Source organism: Myripristis murdjan, chromosome 6, assembly GCF_902150065.1.
Source record: "Myripristis murdjan chromosome 6, fMyrMur1.1, whole genome shotgun sequence".
NCBI lineage: Eukaryota > Metazoa > Chordata > Actinopteri > Holocentriformes > Holocentridae > Myripristis > Myripristis murdjan.
In genome coordinates this window covers 4,961,121-4,984,744 of record NC_043985.1, presented here as the reverse complement: position 1 = coordinate 4,984,744, position 23,624 = coordinate 4,961,121, and the positions used below count along the sequence as shown (strand labels likewise).

General features: G+C 43.3%; 1 protein-coding gene across 1 annotated transcript; it reads right to left on the bottom strand.

The window, feature by feature from the left end:
• Positions 1–2,110: 2,110 nt before the first annotated feature.
• On the bottom strand, positions 2,111–7,039 carry dusp6 (dual specificity phosphatase 6). The gene is made up of 3 exons (XM_030053950.1): positions 5,937–7,039; positions 5,181–5,615; positions 2,111–3,958 (listed from the first exon to the last, which is right to left on the bottom strand). Exons 1-3 carry the CDS (start codon positions 6,337–6,339, stop codon positions 3,645–3,647), a joined length of 1,152 nt encoding a protein of 383 aa, XP_029909810.1. The 5' UTR covers positions 6,340–7,039; the 3' UTR covers positions 2,111–3,644.
• Between the last annotated feature and the right edge of the window lie 16,585 nt (positions 7,040–23,624).

Here is a 23,624-nt window from a genome sequence, read left to right as displayed (position 1 = left end):
GATAAAGAATGGTCTAGAAAGGCCTTGGCTGAGAAATGTGAGATTTTATTTCTTTAAATACATTTACCTGATCCTATTGTGTGTGGCACGATGGATCAGTGGTTAGCACTACTGCCTCACTGCACGTAGACCTCGATTCCTGGTCCTGGCCCTCTCTTTGTGGAGTCTGCGTGTTTTCTCTGTGGGTGCCTCGGCTTTGTTTTGCAAATCTGTGGGATTGGAGCGTCTAAATTGCCCACAGGTATGAATGTGAGTGTCAGTGATTGTCTGTCTACCTGTGTTAGCCCCGTGATGGACTGGCAACCTGTTCAAGGTGTCTCCCTGAATTCTACCCAGTGGGATAGCTGGGATAGCAAGACCCACTTATGACCCTGAATTGGAATAAACATGAATAGAAAAGTAATACATGTTGATTCTTCTAACATAAGCTAACATAACATCTTCTAAAATAACACAAGTTATTTAATAATGGATATGAGTGGAGGTAGGCATGAATGGGGCTTCCTACCATAGCTACTACTGTGTTTTAGTCCCTTGCAGACACACAAATCCCTGTGTGTAATATGGCAGGTGAAGTGCTGTAACACCCCTAAAAACTAAATTAGAGGTGTGATCGGTACGCCAATCATCCCTCATTAATGTGTGTGTCCGCAGGTGGCTTTTCTGAGCGGCGCCACTGTGAAATGATTACCCAGGAAGTGGAAAAAGAGAGAGAAGGGGCAGGAGGGGAGTATGCTGGCACAGATGCGTGAGGCTTTTTTTTTTTTTTTTTTTTTAATAAATCATTTGCGTCAGGGCATGAGTGTGCAGGTTTAGTCTTTTGTTACATAGCCAATGATTCACTCACTTTGTTCACCTGCATATCAGATTGTAGCTGCTGAGTTTCCATTTAGTTGTTCTAAACTTTGCACTCTGAGGAGCTGCAGACATATCACAGAGCATAATGTAGACTGAGGGAGTGAGGCTATTTGTAGAGTCTGTCTAGGAGGAGAGAGTCTGTTTGGTACTCTGTTCCTGCTGTCCTGTTGTCCCTGTATCACATATCAGCGTGTTTTGTGAATCTCAATAAGTTGTTGATGTGTCTCTGCACCGGTGCCAGCAACATTGCACATGACAATCAAAGCCATTTGGACTTTTAACAGCAGGTAATCAAAGTAAAGGCTGCTGTTTGTCTCATATAGTGAGTCACACAATAGACCTCAGTCTGAGGATTTGATCCCATGACGAGTACGTACATGCCGCACACATCAAGGGCTCAGCAGACAAAGAGCTGTGAGTGAGTCAATCTTTCAAAATCACCCGTTTATAGTCAATCGACGTCCCATGTCTGCCAACTTTGATCTGCGATAATCAATGCCTCACTCATTGGGTTTCCCCTCGCTCCTGAGAATTAGCGCATTCAGTTACACACGCTCTTCTATTGGTGTTAATCAGCACATGTGGGAAAGCTGGTGAAGAGCGGGCAAATCTCCGGAGCTGTGAAGCGAGTTTCTGCTTGCGTGAGAAAACAAACCCCTCCCATCCCTCTGATTTTCAGTGAGGATCATCTCCCGGGCCTCCAGGTCTTTACTGCTTGTGTTTGGTGTCAGATAACACGTGCTTTCAGCCGCTTTTGACGCCCGGCTTTCAGCTCCAAAAAGGACCCGCCTTCAGGAAGCGCCCGAGGGAGTGTTTGTGTGAACCCAAAACCCTCACCACGGGGCAGGATCTGGAAAAACCAGTCAGGCTGTTTACAGATTGACTGGAATCACTCTGTGTTCTACCTGTTCAGTCACATTTCGCCATTTGTAAATGATTGTCACTTCCCCAGCAGCACACGGTGTGCTTGATGCTTTGTTATACAACCGTCTCGTGACACGACATTCTAATTTTGCATTGGAAAGTAAGGTGGGAGATGTGTCAAGTGCCGTGGTTAACAAATAGCGAGGCCTTTGTGAAGAGCTGCGTGATTCATGGCGGTCAGAGACTGTTTTTGTTGTCGTGACTTTGCCTGCTGGTTAACACTCAACTGTACTGCAGGCGAGGAGACACTTACATAAATGTGTTACTGTGGACACAGTCAAAACACCAACACTCGTGCGAACAGAAAAACAAGCATGGAAAGCAGAAAGTGTAGACAAAATAGCAATTTATTAATAACTTATCTTTTCTTTACATTCGTAAAAGGAGTGTGGAGGGGTGGCAGAGGTCGCCGAGATGGCTTCCTCTAGAAACAGGCCTTCTCTCTGGAGGGGAGGAAACACGACCCTCCGAAGCTCTGATTCTTTTCTCTCAACATGACAAATAAAAACTGCATTTCACAGAGTTTTTCCCTGAAGAAGCGAGGCGAGCAATGCCTCCTGCTTTGTCCACATCTCAGAGACTTTTAACCCTTGTACACAGATCGGTATTACTCGCATTGACCTTCAGAGAGCCCCGTACAGCCGGTCACAGGTTGGGATTCATTAATGTTACCGTAAAGCTTTTGCAGTAAATTTGTGAAGTACCAAATTACAAGTTGCTCCAGCACTTAGGAAAATCGGTCCTGTTAAAAGACGGCATAAGGTTTGACCTCTTTTTTGTTTGTGATAGAAAGAGTAAAATCTTTAGGATGCTGTGATATTGGGGGAAGTTGTGACAGCTGAATTAAGGGAGTTACTCTACAAGGTTAATGCGCAGTAAAACCTTCTGTGCACAAAACTAAGGCATACAACCAAGGTGACTTTGATTTGTGTGAGGGTGGGTGTAAAAACAAGGCCTATCGGCTGAATTCACACATAAAGCGATTATCAAATATATTACACATATACACATTTTTGCACAATTCTTGGAAAGCCTACTTGATTTTTGGCATAATCAACTTAATCATACTGATCAATATGCAGTTTGTTTGCTTACATAAAAGTAGAAGATGAAACAAAGAGAATCTTCAGTACCCACTTGTTGCAAAGGGTATATACTAGAGCAAGGCTTTACTGTATTGTCTCTTATATTAAGATATATACACAATGTATAAATGTTTCAAAAGACTCCACACGTGTAAAATTGAGTCCAGTATACTGTGCCATCTAAAACCAGGGGCTCTTCAACCCCACACAGGCAAGTCTTCACAGAAGACGAAGGACATATTGCACCCCGAAAAAGTCTTGAGGGTGCGAGTGCTAGAATCCCACAACCCCAAAACAAAAAAATAAAAAAGGGTTTTTATATTGATTTCTACAATTTGTCCATTTTGAACAATCATGTCTCTTTGGCACACCAGCCTAGGAATTTGAGGCATAACATACAACTGTCCGTCAAATCACTTCACGTTTCCTCAGATGCACTGACAAAAAGAGATAAAAGACTTCAAGAGTCTGACAGCGATATAGGATTGAAGAAAGTATCTGTGCTCTCTCTAAATGACTGTTCCCCTTTCTCTCTCTCTTTCACTGTCTCTCCTCATTTAGTCTGCAGCAGCTGCGTCTTGGTGTTGGCCAGACAGTGTTGGCCCTCCGGCGACCGCGCTTGGCAGCTGTCGCCTCAAGCCAGCTGTATCAATAACGTCAGGAGCCCAGTCACACGGCAGGCGACGGATAAAAGAGAAACTTTTTTGCAGCTTTTCCACAGGAGGCCCACGCACCTCCACTGCCAGTAAAAAGGGGGCGGCAGCGCCGGACGCGTCCTCACGTGGACTCGAGGGGGTCCAGCTGGAAGACGTTGTGGTTGGTTGGAGTGGTGAAGTAGAGCGGCTGGCTCGGCGCTGCCATGCGGTTGTCACACGGGCTCTTGAGGCCGAGCGTGCGCTCAAAGTCCAGGAGCTGACCCATGAAGTTGAAGTTGGGTGAGATGTTGGACTTCTTCATCTTGACGATGTCATAGGCGTCATTCATGGACAGGTTGAGCTTCTGCATCAGGTAGGCTACCGTCACTGTCACTGAGCGGCTGATGCCGGCCAGGCAGTGAACCAGGACGCCGCACTTCTGGCCACGTGCCTCGTCTGTGAGAGAGGGAACAGGGCAGAAAAATTAGAGCCCTCTGTCGGAAACACACAACAGATCCAGAGCCAAAACCTGATTAAAAAACCATCCATTTGAACTGAACTGAACCCCTCGTTGTTTTGAGCTTTTAATTTATGACCTGTTCAGGACGCATTTATGCAGACATGCAGATGAGGTGGTGTTTGTGTGTGTGTGTGTGGTAAAAGGCAACATTTTCCTACACAGACAGAACAAACTCTGTGATAAATGTCTGTCACATTCAAGTCAAGCTGTGGTGGAAGCTGGAGCAGGTCCAGCAGGGAGAGGAGCGGAAGTTATTATCCTGACTATCTCCCAGGCGTGTCAGTCAACAAACAAGGGCTGTGGCGGTAGCACATAAACAGAGCCGACATTCTTTCGTTTTGGCCTAGAGTAGCCGGCTGGGAAATTGACTATTACGGTCTATTAAACCATTCTTCCGCTCGCCAGGGTTGCTCTGACAATGGTGCCATTTGGGCGTGTAAACGTAGGAGTCATGAGGGCACCCTGTCAAGGCGAACAGGATGTCAACAGGCCCTGTAAATGGCTCTCTTTGTAATGTGGAGGGAGGGGGGGGGGGGCATTGCCATGTCCTAGATTACTTTCAATGCCACTTCCTTCCTGTTGCGCTCAAATTACCGCCCTCCCTTTGCTCACTCTCCCCCTTCTCCTGTTTCAACGTGGCCCTTTGTGTTGCAATTACACAAGCCCCAGGACAACAGACAGGCCAGGATGTCTTCTATTGAAGTCAAATCATTTGTACTGTGCATTTTAGCCAGCACTCCATTAGGGGCTCAATTGTATTCCTCTACCTTAGCACAATAGCCTTAATCTGCATACTGTGTGCGTCTCCGCTTGATTGACTGATAAGACAGCGGCTCAGGACACCTTCTCTAATCTCTATTGCACAATAAGAACCTAAGAACTTCCTAGTCATGATAAGGCCTATTACGTTAATAAAGTTATGCTCCTGACTAGGCCTCTGCTTTTGCTCATGACGTCTGCTTACATTCATGCTTGTTACAGTACTATGAATACTTTATATATTACTGTATTATATTAAGTACTGTGAGTGTGAAAAGGCGAAACATATGTGAATAAAGATGTAAATAAATGCAATAAGCGAGCAAACCAGCGGCCTGGGGATAAACATTTCTGCAGCACCAAAAGTTCAATGAGTTCTCCTTCAAGCTGCTCACTTACCAATAAAGCTGATGGCCTCGGGGAAGAACTGTGAGAGATTCTGGCTCCAGTGATCCGAGATGGGAATCTGTTTGTACTTAAACTCCCCTGCGTTTTCAAAGAGGTTGGGCAGGTTGGGCGTCACGTTCAGGATGTACTTGATGCCGTACTCCTCCAGGATGTCCAGGTTGGTGGAGTCCTTGGCGCAGCCCAGATACAGGTGCGGCAGGATCTCCACCGGGAAGGAGGGCTGCGGGTTGGACAGGGGGCTGCCGTCCGAGTCCGTGGCGCTGCTCGGATCCCGGTCGATGTCCGACTCGATGTCAGAGGAGTCGGAGCTGATCCGCAGCCCGCCGAGGCCCAGCACCTGGGCGGTGGGGGAGCTGCTGTTGGAAGAGCCGTCCAAGTTGGTTTCGCACAGAGCGGGGTACTCTGCTTGGAATTTGCTGAACCCACCTGTAAAACATAAATGAATGCATTAGTCACGTGCATTCTGAAAACAAAATATCTGAGAAGATTCCACTTGTTTCATGCAATAATTTCCTACTAATAAATATCTTGAAACAAATGAGATGGCCAGCTAATGCAAAAAAAGTGACATTACCTCAGATAGCATATTGTTTTTCAGAAATAAAATACAAGACTCAACACGAGATATAACGAATCATCTAAAGGAGCAGCGTATCTTAAACCCCCCTGCATCACAAAAAAAAAAAAAAAAAATGCGGCTTGTGAATGAACAGCGGGGCCCTGGAAACGTGAATGAACCAGACTCACCCTCCAGATAATAGGCCTTGTAACCCTCGTCCTTCATCCTCCTCAGCAATAAGCCCAGCACGGATCCCCCGTCCACGTTTTCGTTCCACTCCCGGCTGTATTCGTCGTACAGCACGATGGTGTCCGTCTTGCACCGCCGCGCAAATCTCTCCCGGTCCTCGCCGTCGGAGAGGAGCGACCTGACGGGCAGGTTGCCCTTCTTGAGCCGGCGCAGCATGAGGCTCGGTATGGCCACGTTGATGGCTGTCTCAACGTGCGAGGACTCATAGAGCTCCTGGGCCCGGCAGTCCATCACAAGCAGGCCGTCCCTGCGCGTCTCCAGCTGCTCCCGGAGCCATTCCACCGTCTTGCTGATCGCCATTACCGAGTCGAGCTGGGCGACGGGCTTGAGCTTGTCAAGCATTTATAAGCAGGGGTGTGGGGTAAAAAAAAAGATTAAAAGAGAGGCGAGAAAGAGCTGGAGCTGGACAGTTCCTGGCTGCAGAGAGGAAGCAAAAATAATAATAATAATAATTTAAAAAAAATCAGAATTCTTGCACAGTCGGGTCCGCTTTGGCTTCAGCTTGGAAGGGCCCTCAGCAACGCGAGCAACCCCGGCGCCGACTGGAGCAACTGAGGTGTAAAATTAAAAGAAGAAAAAGAAAAAAATACACAAAGGCTGTTTAAAAAAAAATCAGACGAAATCTTCTATTCGTTTCTGCGCCCTTGCGTGTCCGTGTGAGATGGATCACTTATTAAAAACGCGGGTCTCTTTCACAGATTTCCCTACACTGGCGCTCATTCATGCATCTGGCCAGAGAAAGCCCATGTTATTTATCAATGAGTCACACCGGCCCTGCGACGAGGTTGACGCTCTCTCCGCTCTTATATAACTCCCCGGATCGAAGCGCAAATATTTTCCACCTTTATCTTCCTTTTTAGAAATCCAAAGGAGGGGGGGTCTGGTCGTACAGCTGCGGATGTAAACCATGCGGGAGGCTATATGCGCGATTTCTACCGTCGGATGCCGTCTGTTCCCCCTCCGTCGGCGTTGTGAATAGACTCTCTACTGGCTCTCGCTTGATGTGCTCTCTGCGGCGCCAGGCTGCTGAATGGTTACAAACTGGAGGCGTTTCATTGGATACATTATGCCGGCCGGCCAATCAGAGGAGCCCTAATGGCGGTCGCCTTGGAAACGGGGGCCGGATGGAACGGCCCGTGTTGATGAATTGTTAATGAGTTTGTCATTCACAAAAACGGAGAGGAATTTCCGCTCCGGATCAAGTGAGTGCAAACAAACAGAAGAACTGCAGGGAGAAGGAGGGAAGGAAGGAAGGAAGGAAGGAGGGAATGAAGGCAGGAAGGGAGGACGGGAGAGTGGCCTTACTTCAGACTGAAGGAAGAAAAAGAGAGAGGGAGAGGAAGGTGGGAAGGGAGATAGGCCTAATGGATGTCAAATGAGTGCCATAACATTGCAGTGGGGTAATGCATTATAATTCAGTTGTTTGCAAATTACAGAGCTTTTGTTAACACTTCCAGGGCATTATAAAAGCAAATAAAGACTAAAAGAAGATTCTGACAACATTATCGTCAGACAAACAGAAAATGAAATGTAGTTTAACATCACTTCCTATGCACTTAGACAACTCCATTACATACCCACTCCCCCTGTTTTAATATAATTTTTAAACTGCGTACTCTTATTCTTATTGCTATGACAATTATCTTACAATGTTATTATGTTTTATAATCAAGTAGCCTAAAGTGTTACCAACTTTTTAATAACAATTACAGTAGGCAATTTAGAAAACAGTTGTAGACAGTTGCAGGTAATAGGGCCTAAATAATGTAATAGATAGCTATAGAGATCGGCGTTCTTGTTTGTTTGTTTGTTTGTTTATATTAAGAATTTTGGAGCTAAAGAAATCAGGTTCATGTAGGCCTGGTTTCAGTTAAATAATGTGGATAATAATTGGGATAGCACAAATCGAAGTAGGAGAAAATAAATGATTAATAGCTCTCTGATTGCGCTAAAAGATGTAATCTTAGAAAAGGTTTAGGCCTATAGCCTGCCCCACAGCGCTATAGGAATTTCGTTGTTTTACCAGACAAAAAAATCTATGAAATAAAATAAAATAACTTACAACAAGGTCATCACGAGCTCACTGGATGGATATTGCGGAAAATATGATAGCGATGACATATATCAAATACCATAAGGCCAATGAGTTCATCACCGCAGACACACTCAAAGTCCCCACAGGTACAGACTATTAAAGGGTACATTTGTCACCTTTTGAATGAAAGCCATACAGGCCCAGCCCATATCAGTGGGTTTGAATACAAAATGATTAAATAGGCCTAATTGTTCATGGCATGATGAGCAGACAATCATACTTGAGCTATTCCTGTCTGTAGCCTTCACTGGAGTGGAGGGCCTCGGTTTATGTGGGTGGCATCAGTGTAACTCTCTCTCTCTCTCTCTCTCTCTCTCTCTCTCTCTCTCTCTCTCTCTCTCTCTCTCTCTCTCTTACACACACAAACACACACACGCACACACACACACACAAACCTGCCTCATCCCTGTAGGGGCTTTTTGCGTGCTTGCAGCATTCTCAGTGGCGAGTCTATAGAACTTGCAGCTATTCAGGTCATATATTCTTTAGTTTAAAATGTAGTTGCATATTTGTATGTCTTTAGTAAGCTTGTAAAATCCATTATTGGATTTACTTTTTTTTTGATAAACACTAAATCGTCCCTGGTGTGATTTCCCCCTAATGGTGTCGGGGGCGGCGGGGATCACTCCATCTCAATCAGCCCGGATCTCCGGAATTGTCAGCTCCTTCGCACCCTTTCCAGGCAGACAGAGACGAAACCCAACCAGTTCATACAGTCATCAGGAGCGCTGATTGCTTCCCATGAGACTGTTAATGGTCTCCAAACCACATCTGACCGCATCTGCGCAGCAAACAAAAGCAGGTTGTGTGTTTTTAACCCCATCTGCGCTTTGTTCTCCAGTTTAAACACACACAGTTGATAGCCGGTTGACTTAAAATCACCCCTCCGTCTCACAAGGTTTAATTACATTCAAACCGCAATGACAACTAGACGCCCTCATCAGATTAGATTAGAAAACTGCTGTCATCTCGCGGAGAGAATCGTTTTATATAGGCTACATAGTGTTTGTAAGGATATTTTAATATTAATCATAAAGATAGGCCTATTAAGTCTCACATAAGAATGTTTACATTGCAAATAGCAGAAATCTCCTTTAGAAGAAAGAATAACACTCCTTGACTGCCATAATGCATTTTAGAAAGCTGCCGTTTAATTATCACAGCAAAATTTCATCTTCCTATAGGAATAATATTGGGCACCACACTATAAATCTCCATAGGGGTATTATAGGAGTATTTCAGTGACGCCATTTGTAATTTCGGACAATACCATACAGTATAATAAGGTCACTAGAAGCTCACTTTTGAGAAGTCAACTATACAGATACACTAAAATGAATATTATAAGAATAGGACTATTACAGGGATTTTTTGTTAATGTAATGGAGGCAGTTACACACAAGAGAATCTTTATTCATATCTGAGAAATGTTCAGTGATAGACATGCAGCTTGAACTGGTATGACTCTTCTTCCTGTACTGATACTGTTTTCAGACCAAACAGTGAAACGTGTAGTCTAATATTGACATCAGAGTTTAGTCTTGTATCATATTCCTTTCAACATACACTGAGGTGACAGCACCGACTTCTTGTAAAGCCATCCTGATAGTTTCAGTCCAAATATAGAGCTGTTTTGACAGCGGCCTTATCTCCCTCCTGTGTCCTGTCTGTCTCACACCTTTGGGCACAAACAACCCTGTAACAAAAGAGCATCACTGTGGAGGAGTGAGCCCAAGCCCCATATCAATCAGTGACAGCCCACGCTGACACACACTTCATATTCTGAGGGTTTAGCAGACATGCTTTCTGTTCCTTTGTCCAGTGCACAGCATGTGATGGAGCTGGAACTGTCTCCTTGTGCTGTTGAGGCTGAGGAGCAACATAGAAATCTGGCTTAGATGTTAAGAAACAGGTGGGTGGGTGAGCACAGGTATGTCATTGGGCTTATGTAGACGTCCCACTACAGATGTTTGGTTGAAGCACTCTGACAACACCTGCTGAGAGAAGCAGGACAGTGAAGTTGAGCCTATGCAATATAAAAAAAGTCAAACACAGTTGCAAGTATTTATTATTTCTCCACAATATCAGGGCAGAAAAGTCCCTGTAAAAGCATTTAGATCATCATCACACATACCTTTTCAATAGCTTTACACAAGGAACCAATTACAGATAACAATACTTATTTCAACAGTTAATTATAAAATACTTTTAATAAAATTTGTGATATTAGGTGTTTAATAAAAGACAAATATCAACCTAATATTATCAGGAAACCAAAGTTTCAGTAAAGCACTTCTAAATGTAATGAAATATGTGTAGCTGTGCTTGGATTAATGGTGACTTGCCAAAACATGTACGCATACATGCATGCACCCATTTACACAACAATGCAGATGCAGCACGCACACACACACACACACACACACACACACACACACACATCAGCTCAAAAGAAGCAGCTGTGGCGTGACTGTGTGTGTGTGCCAAGGGTCTGTCTGTTGTGCAGCATCCCTCTGTGAAATAAGAAGAATGAATATTGTTTGCAGGCCTACTGTGGTTACTGGAGTTTGGCCAAACACATGCACACACTCAAACACACTCGTTCTGTCGCTCCCTCGTAACACACTCTAAAAGCTGATTTATGGTTCTGCATTACAGCGAGGGGTCATCGTAGCTACGTCGTAGTTGCAAACATTCATAATGTGGAACTCCTGTGTCTTTGTGTGTCACTTAAATGCGAGATGGCAGTGTAAAGATTTGATTATTGTCAACATAGGGCAGATAAAAAGTGAGTGTTTTTTCATTCCCTGAAACACAGTGTCGACACATTTGATGGCGTCTAAACTATTAAATCCTCCAGAGACACTTAGAGGACAAAGTGTCCAAGTTCTTGCAGTTTTGTGTACCCCCAACACACAATTACATTATTGCCTTTTTTTTTTTCCACAAATTTTGAATGTTTCGCAGCAAGTGTGTACGAAAATTTAAGTACAAGACAAAACCGTAAGCTGTCATGACACAGTGTTCATGAAAATGTGTTCTCCTCCGAAACAAAACCAAGGCAGGAGATTGCAAGTGCTAGCTGTGCATGGCTAATTAACTGGCAATGTCCCAAAGCATGAAGGAATGGATGTTAATAGTGCCAAAAGTGATTTAAGAAAAAGACACTGTTGGGCATATACAACGTATCCAAGGCTGACGGCAGCTAGTCAGCATTAGCCTGGCTTCAACACGTGGTTTCTAGTATGGCTAAGTTTATGATCACACCATATCGTTGTAATGTACAAACTTCCAACTTGGAAAAATACATCACGTTTTCTCCCTAGTGGTATTTACTACTTGTAAACTCAGGACCAGCTTCCTCTGCACGATTTCCCCCACTTTGCTACACAATGTGGAGGATTTTGACATGCATGGAGTTCATCATGGGAGCATGTCACTCCGATCCCTTTATGAGTGTTAGAATACATGCATGCTTGTGTCTCTGGGGTGGGTTAGCATATGAAGTGTGTAGCGGTCCCAGCATTAACATTGGCCCTTTGGCCCCCACACCCCCACCCCCACCCCCAGCCCCAGCGTGACAGCAGTCCCTCTGAATAGAGTCAAGCTGTTCCTATTCACCTTCAAATGCATTCTGGTCTCTTTCACCAGCAAATCTCCCCCCCGACCCACTATCACCTCCCTGCTGTTCTGCCCTATTCTTCTTCTGTCCTTCTTTTTCTCTGTTTTTTTGCCCTTGGCCCCCCTCTCTCCCTCCTTCCCTTCCTCTCTCACCCGCTCCAGCCAATTTTCCTTCTTTTTCGCTTCTCTCTTTTCACATCACCCACGACGAGCTCTTGGGATCCGTGCATGCATCACATCAAATATGCCAGTCACCCACTGATTCTGACAAAACCTGCGGAAATGATGCATCTCACTCTTTCTTGCGGTGACATTTTGACATACTTTGGGATGCACCGCTTGTGTTGTGTACAATATCTGAAACGCTGCTGACTTCTGAAATTTTGTTTCAATGTTTGGAATTGGCCGATCTGAGTCGCTGCTCATCGCCTTACGTGTAGTGAGATTATCAGAGAGGTGCATGTAAGCCACGACAGCACCAAAGATTGCGAAGTAAACTGACCTTTGCTTTTTATGTTTGGTTGAGTATTTAGTTGATGCTGTTATCTGAGGTGATTTACAACAAGTTAATGATTCAAGATGAGTCAGTGGATTGAGGTTCAGTTCCTAGACCACCGAAAACAGGGAGTGCAAAGGTCAGGGACACTTTCTCCCTTAAACTGGCTCTCTTCCCATCTGCCCCCCACTCCCTCCTTCTCCTCCGCCCGCCTCAAGCCCCCCCACCCACACACACACATACACACACACACGCACGCACACCCACACACACACACCCACCTCCACGCCTCCTTCTCTTTCAGTAGCTAATCTTGTTGCCCTCCTTGTTTTTTTGCCACCAGCTGCTCGTCTCAGACGGGGAAATCCTTTGTCCTCAAACAAAGGCTCACCACATGCACTAGTCAGCCAGGTCTGGAGTTAACTCTGTGTGTGTGTGTGTGTGTGTGTGTGTACATGTAATGCTGTGGACACCTGACACACACACACACACACACACAGGAAACGAGAATGGGTTATTGTACATTATGTGTGTGATAAAGAGAGGAAGAAAAAGAAAGAGAGAGTGAGAGACAAACAGGCAACGATGGAGTGTGTAAACACGATGGCTGCGTGACAAAGGGCTGACATGAGCTGATGATACATAGGAAGTGAGTTTGCGATGTCGTGCTTCGTATACCTGTGCACGCGCGCACTCCACAAAGAAATGCATCTATGACTCCATCCATACCTTTCATCAGCCATCTACCAGCCCTGATGCCCTACAGCCAAGTCATGATAGCGATTCAGCAACCTAGAGGGCTCGGGATAGTAATCAGCAACATTTTCATATAACTGAACCTCTGTTTTGGTCATTCCAACATCTGATTGATGAAATAATAATAGTAATAGTGATTCAAATGATAGTCTATTCATGAAACCTTCATACATTCGCTGTTCTAGACACCTGGCATCTGGTAGGTCTTTACTGGGAATAATCCTCTGGTGCACAGGAAGCGAGGTCTTTTAGATTCCTTGTTGTTTGGAATAAGTTCATTGGGAGACAGGACATGTGAGACAATATAAGCAAAGAGCGGTTCTCGGATTATGTCAAGAATCTGGATGCTAATGTAAAAGAAATGTTGAACCAGAAAACTGAAAATAACATATAATGCTACTACTCCAGCAAAAAGACTTTTGGGACACGCTAGAACCTAAGATTCTTCTTTTGGTTGAATCATTCTGAGGAGCCGTAGATCAGGGAAACATATGGCATTTGGGTATCTAATCTAATATGTAGGCATAGCTTGAGTGTTTAGTTTGTTGGCTTGTGTATTTTTTTTATGCCCACAAATATAAACTGATGCGCTGACACAAACTGCAGTATGACCAGAAATACAGCTCAGACAGTGGAGTGGCTGTTTGGAATATGTTCAAACATGCATTGGCCTTTGTATGATGCTGTCACATCACAGCCTGCATTGACTGCCATTCATTTTGGGATTACTTTCCCTCCAGTACACCACCAAATAAGAAATAGCAATTGTATTTACCATCATCACCATCACAATGTGTACTCTATGTAGATATTTGCATGCATCCTCTATGAAGAACTGCACCTCACCACGTTTTGAGCTTGAATACTTTAATCAGATGTGACACAACCCAGTGCGAAGGCAGTGCTGGCAGTAGATCAACTGTCAGGGATTTCAAAGCAAAAAAATTTCCTCAATGGCTGATGGCTGCAGTGAGGTTTAGGGCTTAGGAGAGACAAAACACGAGGAGTTGCCAGGCTCCTGGTCAGAGATAATAACCACATGCTTCCTTCTCTTATCGCAGTGCTGATGCTATCTGTCTGTACCGTGGCAAGCAAGTGAACAGGAACAACACACACCCACACACATAGATGTGAAGCATGCAATGCTTGCGTCAGCTTATTTTGTACATACTGCTAACCTGGAAACAATGTCCTCATGTAGCCTGTTGCAGGGTCAAACGCTACGGGTTTTTAATGGCTGATGCTGGCGCCAGTAGTTTTGGACAATCAGTATCATAAACTAAGACGAACACCAATAAATAAATAAGAGGTATTTGGTGTTTCTCACATATTTAACTCCCAGAACAAAGAAAATCCACAAGACTATACTAAAAGTTACTGTTGAAACACAAGAAAATAAGAATAATGCATTCCTGCATGATGGTGTGTAATCTGATCAAATTATCACATTGGAATAAATTCCTAAGTATCCTGTTTCTGAGTTGAAGTCTATGGGAGTCATTATGACTGGAAATGAGCACAGCCCTGACATGCAGGGACTGACAGGAAGTCTGCGGCCCTGCTGGTATTAACATCTGTCTCAGGTGAGCCGATCACAGGCAGACAGCTGAGACAGGAGGGCTGCTCACTCCTGGCATTGTCTTGCATCTCAAATGCATCCACAGTGACCGCCTGTGTTCAGGTTTGTCTTTTCTTGCTTTGATTCTACTCTAGTTTCCTCCAATGTTATCCCTTCCTTTCTTCCTCCACACCAGTTTTACTATCTTCTGAATATTCCCCACTCATCCTATTCCTTTCCCTGGTCTATGCAGTTTTATATACAGGGGTCCCTCGTTAATCGCGGGAGTTACGTTCTAAAAATAACCCGCAATAGGCGAAATCCACAAAGTAGTCAGCTTTATTTTCAATTATTCTAGATGTTTTAAGGCTGTAAAACCCCTCACTACACACTTTATACACTTTTCTCAGACAGGCATTAACATTTTCTCACTGTTCTCTCTTGTTTAAACTCTCAAAGTTCAAACCTTCGTAGAAAAATAAGTCTGGTATTATAGCGATCGAAGATTTATGTAAATTTGGCAAGCTGAACGCATGCTGTACTGCACAGGCAGGGGCGCCGTATATGGGGGAAAAGTTAGGACAATTCCAAGGGCCCTTGCCTGACAGGGGCCCCAAAAATAGGTAAAAACAAATATAAAATTATTAAACCATCATCGAGTAAATATATATATATATATATATATATATATATATATATATATTTTTTTTTTTTTTTTTTTTTTTTTTTTCATGGGGCCCAAAATTCCTGGCAGCACCCCTGTGTACAGGAGACACGGCACGGAGGAGATTGATTGACAATGGTCGACAGTCCCTTAGCCAATTAGGACGCAGAAAACAATGCACAGGCTCTCCCTTAGCCAATCAGGACGCAGAACACAATGCGCTGTTTAAAAAAAAAAAAAAAAAAAAAAAAAAATCATGCAAAATTGCACTAAAAAAAATCCGCGAAACTGCGAGGCCAGGAAAGGTGAACCACGTTATAGCGAGGGACAACTGTATACTTTTTGATCACCAGACAAAGATGCTGTCATCTGACCACAAAAACAGATCACAGTGTGTGGTCTTTTGTGCTGTCAGGGATGCGTTGGTGTTCAGTGACATAGCTTCTCTCATTTTTTACCTGGCATTTCTGCATTATTCATGATCATTTTAGGATTACGCTTGCAAACACTTTGACTTCTGACTCTCACACCACTGGCATGAGGTTGCTTGTAAGGTTCTGATCTACTCTACTGTTGCCGTCACCGTAACTTGCTCTGGATTCGAGTCAGTCAAAGAGCAAAACTGTCCAGCTGTTTGTACACATGTGAGGTGAAGAGGTGGCAGTCAAACCTTTTCCCCTCCGGTTAAAGGCGCACCAGTGGCCCACAGCAGGGTTCACTCTCTCTGCAGGCCTGACAGCTGCTGGCTCCACCACCCAGACTCAGCCCATTCGCGTGTTAATCAAAGGGCCTGTGCATTCACACCTACAGCACTGTGGGATGGCACACGTAAAACACACATGCGGAAACACACACATGCACATAAACAAGCAGGCACATGCATGCTCTGCATGCTCCTTCCTACACATAAACAAGGCACTCAGGGTCCAGCTGAGAGTCCTAAACACACACAGGCACTCACACACACACACACACACACACACACACACACACACACACACACAGAGGCCAGTTTGAACTCTGTGAAGACAATGTGGCTCCAGTCTTATCAAAAGCACCATCACCCTGTCTCTGCTCTACGTCTGTTTTGCCTGTGTATCTGTGTGTGTGTGTGTGTGTGTGTGTGTGTGTGTGTGTGTGTGTGTGTGTGTGCATGTTTCTGTAAGGAGTTCATCTAGAACAGACACAAGAGGTCAGGGCCTGTGAAGCGAAATGGTCAGCTTCAATAGAGTGTCATTCTCTTACATAGCTCTGTGTGTGTGTGTGTATGCATGTGTGTGTGTGTGTGAGAGAGAGAGAGACCAATAGGGAGGATTTCCCCTTTGCTGGGTGTCCACTTCCCTCTGCCTTTGGCCTATTTCTGTCTGTCTGTCTGTCAAAGCTGCTCCCTCTCTCTCCATTTCCTGATTCTGCCCGGGTGGAGTTGGCCAGAAAATACCCTGCGGTACATTTATAATTTCATTCATCACTTCATTCATTTTCTCAATAAAGAAAATTGTGCTTAAAAAAAGGAAACTACAAACAGAGAATTAGGGATATCTGCAGGTTTCAAAAAGACAACCACAAGACACAAAATGACAGAGTAAGAAAAAGAACAGCAGGAAAGAAATTATGAAGGCATATGAAGTCTAACTGTGCTTAGTAAAGCAGATAGGCTTCATATTGTACAACTAATTCTGTGTAATATTAATCTGGGAGTGGACAAAGAAACATTTTATTGCACTGTGGAAAAATCAGACCTCTAATGACCGTATTTACCACATTTTCACCGTTTTTTAGGTCTCAAATTGAGACTTGATCAGGCATTTTAAAGGGCCTGCTATTCATTTTTAACCATTTTTTTTCCCAGGTAGCAAAGCAGTGTTTGATCACTCAGTTCCACTGTAAACTGCTTTGTGCTGCAACACTGGCTGGTATTTAAAAAATGCTTTTGAAGAGTTTTTCAGACTTAAAAAGAAAGCACTATAATTACAAAGTCCACACTGACTTTGTGGAAGCATTCTGCACTAAGTCTCTAGTGTCAGTGTGCAAATGAAGTGTGCAAATCCTTCCAAACAGAGATTACCACCAAAAAAAAAAAAAAAAAAAAAAAAGGTTCCTACTTTTATTAAAAATAAGACAAATGTTTTTTTCTTTCTCAAAAACATTGAGTAACTTTGGTCCTTGGTTGCCCCTAGGTTGTAAAGATATTAAATGGTGATAATGTTTAAATACCTATATTAATAACAGTGTTTTGGAAATGAACTCTTCCTGCTTGCGACACAGTTGGTATCATACTGTTATACTACAAATAGTCATTCTAAAATTTCCACCTACTGAAAATGTGACAAGTACAACATCATCGCTGACTCTTAAATATTATGAGTCATGTGACTATCTTGAGATTTTAAAGGAAATAATGCTAATTAGTCCTTTTGAAATACGGAGAAATGAGCAATTCTCAATCATTTTTTGCTCCAAAATGTGTAAAAACATTTGGAAAGAAACCCTGATGCATGGTCCTTTTGGAGACGAGGTGGAGCTTCATGAGGACATTTATGATTCATCCCTTGTTTATTTCAAAAGATCACGCAGATCTCAGGTTAATGCCAGTCTGGTCCCATAACACCGGACGAGAACCAAATCAAAACAAACAAGACCTGCCACCCACGTTCAGGTTAGGACAGGGACACAAGCGCATCTGCTGTTGGGATCAATGGATTTTCTTGCAAAAAAAAAAAAAAAAAAAATAGGGGCTGGGTTTGTATGTGAATAATGACCTTAATGATTGTATTAGCATGTTTGTATCCTATGTGTAGCGACAGAAAGAGCCCAAATGTGCCTATTATGTGTTTGGGAATCAGCTGGTAATATAGAATGGCACAACAAAAACATTACAAACAATAAAATCGCACGAAATACTTCATACTCAAAGGTGTCCCTGTAACTCATCTGTTTATCTTTATCAACCCTATCTCCTTTGTGATTGGGACAGATTTAATGATGGAAAAATGTGACACCAACTCTGGAAAAACAATTGCTGGCATGAAAAGAGTACATATTGAGCATTATATAAATTCCAAACTATTTTAGGATCTTTGTTTAGAAGATGAAATCATCCTTCTCCCTCTGACTTGACTCTTATTTTATTTCTTTTCTCATCCATGACTCATGATCACTGTCGGATCACAAGAGGGCTCTGTGGCTGTGACCTTTGACCCCCTTAAAATTGCCTTCTTGTAATGTTCATCATCTATTTTACTGCTGCACTCACTGTAAAGATTTTGTAATGTATTCCTATGTTGATGTATCTTATAGTTTCTTTGGAATGAAAGTAATGAGTGTGTATGTTTCAGATCGGGGCCAAATGGGATTTGCTGATATTTGTTATGCTTTGGTTTAGTCTGCTTAAGGGTGCCAGCTGGGTGCGCCTTACCATGCAGCACAATTAAGGCAATGTGTGCCAGAGGGTTTAGACAATCACAGGAAACCATTTCAACGCCACTGTGCTGGACTTTTCTGTGATCAGCATCTTCCATGATGTTATCTGGACTGTCCCGGTGCATTTCATCCAGGTATCATGAGGTTATTTTTAAAGCATTTACTAATTTTTGCCAATGTAGGATATGATGTGATTATATTTTGTGTGATCAAAGCAGCAAGAGGTGAGAGTACACTTTGGATGGGAACTCACACAGATAATTTTTTCTAAATGCTGATCTTGACTCTTTTAGAGTTTGTTAGTAAAGTTGCATGCATTCTGATGTGCAACCAGACATCACATTGATGTTTTTTTCCATTATAAAAGCATTAAGTGGTGAACATGAGTGTTGTATTATTGAATCTATCAGCCACTGTGGCTGATACATAAAAAAGTTAGATTCCTGCCCTGATTACACTGCTCTTAAAAGCACTTTTCACATCACCATTGGCCCTGGGCTCAGACCCGTCTTAGCCCACACTTTCAACTTTGAACACTGGGTATCTCCACCTCGTAGCTCAGGGTTTACTAGACCAAGATCCAGAGCAGGGTTAACCCTGTTTATTGTGGGATATCCCCAGAAATCTGGGTTAAGGCCTGCAGGGTGAAGTGAGGGTGGATCAAAACTGTACTACAAGTGTTCAGGACCATTTTAAAATGTGAGCCCTTAACCCAGGACTAGCTATGAGGCCTGGGTTCAGGGGTGCCGTATATGGGGGAAAAGTTAGGATAATTCCAAGGGCCCTTGCCTGACAGGGGCCCTAAAAATAGGTAAAAACAAATATAAAATTATTAAACCATCATTGTATGTGTGTGTATATATATATATATATATATATATATATATATAGATAGATAGATAGATTTTTTTTATGGGGCCCAAAATTTCTGGCGACGCCCCTGCCTGGGTTAATAAGTCTGAGTATGAACTAAACTCAGCCCTGGGCCTACTGTTGCTGCGCTAGGTTGCATATTGGTGGCCCCAAATGGTATTGAGAGGTAACAGTTTTAAGAACTTTAAGGATCTTATAAACACAATATCATATAACAGGACATCAGTAAACAGCCCGGTCCTAAAAAAACAAATGTCTTAATGTCTGGTGTGGGATAGAGGTGGTGAAGAGTTATGGGGGGGGGCTCCTGTTGCACTTTCGCTGTGGCCCAAAATGAAAACAGGAAGCGTCAGGCTGAAGGGCGTCCCACGAGAGTCCGCAAACAAACAGACCCGCTGGAAACTGAGTACAAGCATGGAGAAAACAGGAAACACTGAAGAGGAAAGGAGATCCGAAAAGAAGGAGAGAGATAAAGGGAGAGTGAGAGAGGAAGAAAGAGAGAGCTAAAGAGGGACATGGGATGGGGGGGAGACAACATGTGTGGATGTTTGTGTTGTTTTCATGGGTTTGTTTAGGTAGTGTTTCTACCTGTTGGCCTGTGACACTATGTCATTGTTTGATTATATGCCTTCCATAAATAAAGGGGATTTCAAAATTCATTTTAAAGCATGAACTTGGTAGTTTTTCAACACAGGTTGTATTGAAATGTTGATTCCCATCATTTATAATCAATGCATATCACAACTTCACTGCTAGTTTCAGTGACAAAAAAACACTGCAGCTTCTTTCGAGCCTTCAACACAGTCCATCAGATCACACAAGTATTAAAAATGGCTGTTTTGAAGACAGTAAACTCACAGGACAGTCAAATGTCTTGAAATCGTTCTCTGAAACAATACTTTTTCACATTTCTAGGTGTTATTTAGCATTATGATAACCCACTGTTTAACGCTGCATTTACTTCAACTTGAAACTCAAGATTTCCCACTTGTAAAGTTGTGTTCTGCAACAGCACTGTGTTCATGGTGTCATCTTGGGTCACTGGATGCCAGCAAGGACAGGAAACTGCATTCTCTTCCAGGGGAACTTGTAAGTCCAAGTTGAGTGGCTGTTCTGTTCGGGGTTTTTTCCACAAGTTGGAGCCCAGTACACTGGCCGATTCACAACCCAATGCTTCTCCAGCTCATCCGCACATGCTGCTGCCGCTGAGACAACAAGTGATGATCCGCTGCAGTCCTGAGCCTCTCCAGCCAGACAGCAGGCCATGTCCTGTCATGAGTTCTTAGCCCACACAAAGGTTCACTGTGTTACTATAAATCACTTTGCTGGGTAAACAACACAGCCACAACAACAATCTGACCCACAGCACTGAGGTAATGTAATGCACATTGTCTCACATCCTCTTGTATGTTTTTTACTGATTCTATGTTGTAGGCTATTATTATGTTTTTGAACTGAACTAAACTAACTGAAAAAATACATTAGTATTTTTCAAGCAACCAAACTCAATAACTCTTATTCTGAAACCATTTAATTGAACTACTTGTACATACTTAGGGCAGTAACTTGTAAAGTGACAGTGCTTCTACTTGAGAGTATTTTGGCTCTCTCTCCACTTCTGGCCATCAGGAAAATGTCTTGAAGGAATGGTCTATTAAGAAAAATATGCGCCTGAATGAAAACAAAAGACAATAACGCCCCGCGTGACAGCAGATGATGAGGTCTGTTGCATTCTGGCACCCTGTGCCTCCCTGCCTCCAGCCAGCCTCCATAACATCCCAGCTATCTGTCCAAAAACCCAGCAACCACACACCAGGAAATGAGTGGAGACGTACGAGTTCAGACACGACCTCGTGCTCCTCGACAGCTGTTTCAGACCTGCACACAAACACAGATACGTACACTCTCGCATGGTGCACAGCTTCCCATGCAATGAGGCTCAAGTATGGGAGGAATGTGGTAAACACTGGGAAAGGAAGGAGGCCCTGAAACAGGGTGGGTAATGACCCCCCGGAGCCGGGGATGATGGGATGGCGAGCAGGATGAGAGCCATTATGTGGTTGTTTGTTGGTGGTTTGATGGTTGTTGTGTGACCTTAAGTGAGGAGGCCCCTGTAATTAGGTTGCTGTTCCAGTTATTACTATGAACATCCGGCGGGTGGGACACACCAGAGCAGGACAACCTGAGAAGTACAGCTCTCGACATGAAGCCTGGGGTGTGTGTGTATGTGTGTGTGTGTGTGTGTGTGTGTGTAAGCAAAAAGCAGAGAGTATCTGAGTGGGGACAGAGGCTGAGCTTGCATCTATGTAGTTATCTGCAGCTATCATGTTTTGGAGATAATTTCGAATTAATTAATTTATCTCGCAGCTGCAGTATCACTTCATAATGTCACATTGTTTGGTAAATTGTAATAGCTCACTATGTAGCATTAAGAAAAAAAAATAAAGTGGGTGCAACCATTGACAAAAACATAATTTCTTTTAGTTTTTCAATATTTACAAGCACTAGAGGACTATGGAGTTTTAAATAGCTGTGATCAAATTTTCCTGTTCATTAAAACAAATTCAGAGCTGACCACAAATTGATGGCTGATGACCCCCGAAAAAGTTAAGCCTTGGCTTCAGACCGACAAGCTCGTTGACCATCCAGACAAAGTATCACTCAGCTCTCGGGGACAAAGCAAGCCAGCATTTATCACGGGCAAATCATACATTGTTAGTATGGAGACGTTAATTTCAGCCACACATGAGTAACATCCTTACCACATCCTGTCTGACTTCCCACACCTCCTCCAGTCTGTCTGGTTTCCTTTCCTTGCACGACTTCCGCACTGGAAAGAGTTGCACAAGGTGTCCAATCACACGAGTCTGTACCCTTTGACCCAACTTTACCTTTACCTCTTCTCACATCTTCATTTTTATTTTAGCAGGCGGTCACAGCGACATTAAAGAGTCTTTAGCAAGCAAGACTTTGTCAAGATGGATATAGATACAGATAGATAGCTTTTGAAAGTAACTAGCTCTAAGTTAATGCTAGGGTGTGAAGAGATATTTACACAGATTCACACTATATGCATGGCCGATGTGGTTTTGGCTGACTTTGCACTCATGTCTTTAACAGCCAGTTCTCCAGTTGATGTTTGGTGGTTCCCAATGTTCACTCAATGACCACATGCCCTTGAAGTGACTCCGGAGGGTTCTGGGTGTTCCACAAATGTTAGAGAAGGGTTGGGGGTCTGGTCTTCACAGCAAAACTAAAACACAGTCTGAATGACTTGACCCCCCTCCTTTACCCTGTTATTTGGAATGGACCACCCAGGCTGTCACTCTCTCTCTCTCTCTCTCTCTCTCACACACACACACACACACACACGCAGTGGGTCACCATTGTTGAGATGTCTGGAGTCCGTCCAGGGGAACAGGACTTGCTCCGCTCCATCCCCTTGAAACAATTAGCACAAGGGATGACCTTTGCCCGAATGCGCTACAGGGAAGAAATGAACTTCTAGGAACACAGAAGGCTACAAAGCCCGGAGTCTTACACACTCCTGAAGATAAACAATGACTGGGTTTTTGAAGAGGCCAGTTCATTTGCTGGAGCTGAGAGGATGTGGTCTCTGTTTAACTGCTCCAAAGGTGAGATCAAAGACAAAAGGTAATCCAACATTTGTGACCAGAGCCCCTGAACTTTGGAACAACCTGCTCGGGCAGAAGCAATTAGAAAACACTGTGTATAAACACAGTTTTATAAACTTTCAGTTGAATCACAATTTGTTTTTTATTATCATTATTATTATTATTATTATTATTATTATTTTTGCATTCATTTTTCTGCGGCTATTAGTCCAACATGGTTTTTGAATTTGCTATGGCTCGCTATGGGTATTAATCGAGCCAGAAACACTAACCTTTAACACTAACCTTTTTTTTTTTTTTTTTGCAGCACTTTGTAACATTGTTGTGAAAAGTGCTATAAAGTACAGCTCTGACTATGAAATTATCATTTGTATTGTTGCAATGTTTCCTTATAGTTCTTAAATGTCAGCAGACTAAAAAATAACATAAGCACTGGCAGTGGCTATTTTGAACATTAAATCTTGTGTATCAGTGGGGGCATCATTTAGCTGACTGTGTGCTTCATGCAG

Excerpts from the sequence above, each read along its gene's own strand:
- dusp6 (XM_030053950.1), bottom strand. The coding sequence starts at position 6,339 with ATGCTTGACAAGCTCAAGCCCGTCGCCCAGCTCGACTCGGTAATGGCG. Across the intron at positions 5,616-5,936 it reads CAAGGCCTATTATCTGGAGG|GTGGGTTCAGCAAATTCCAA; the intron begins GTGAGTCTGGTT and ends TATGTTTTACAG. Across the intron at positions 3,959-5,180 it reads CGAGGCCATCAGCTTTATTG|ACGAGGCACGTGGCCAGAAG; the intron begins GTAAGTGAGCAG and ends CCTCTCTCACAG.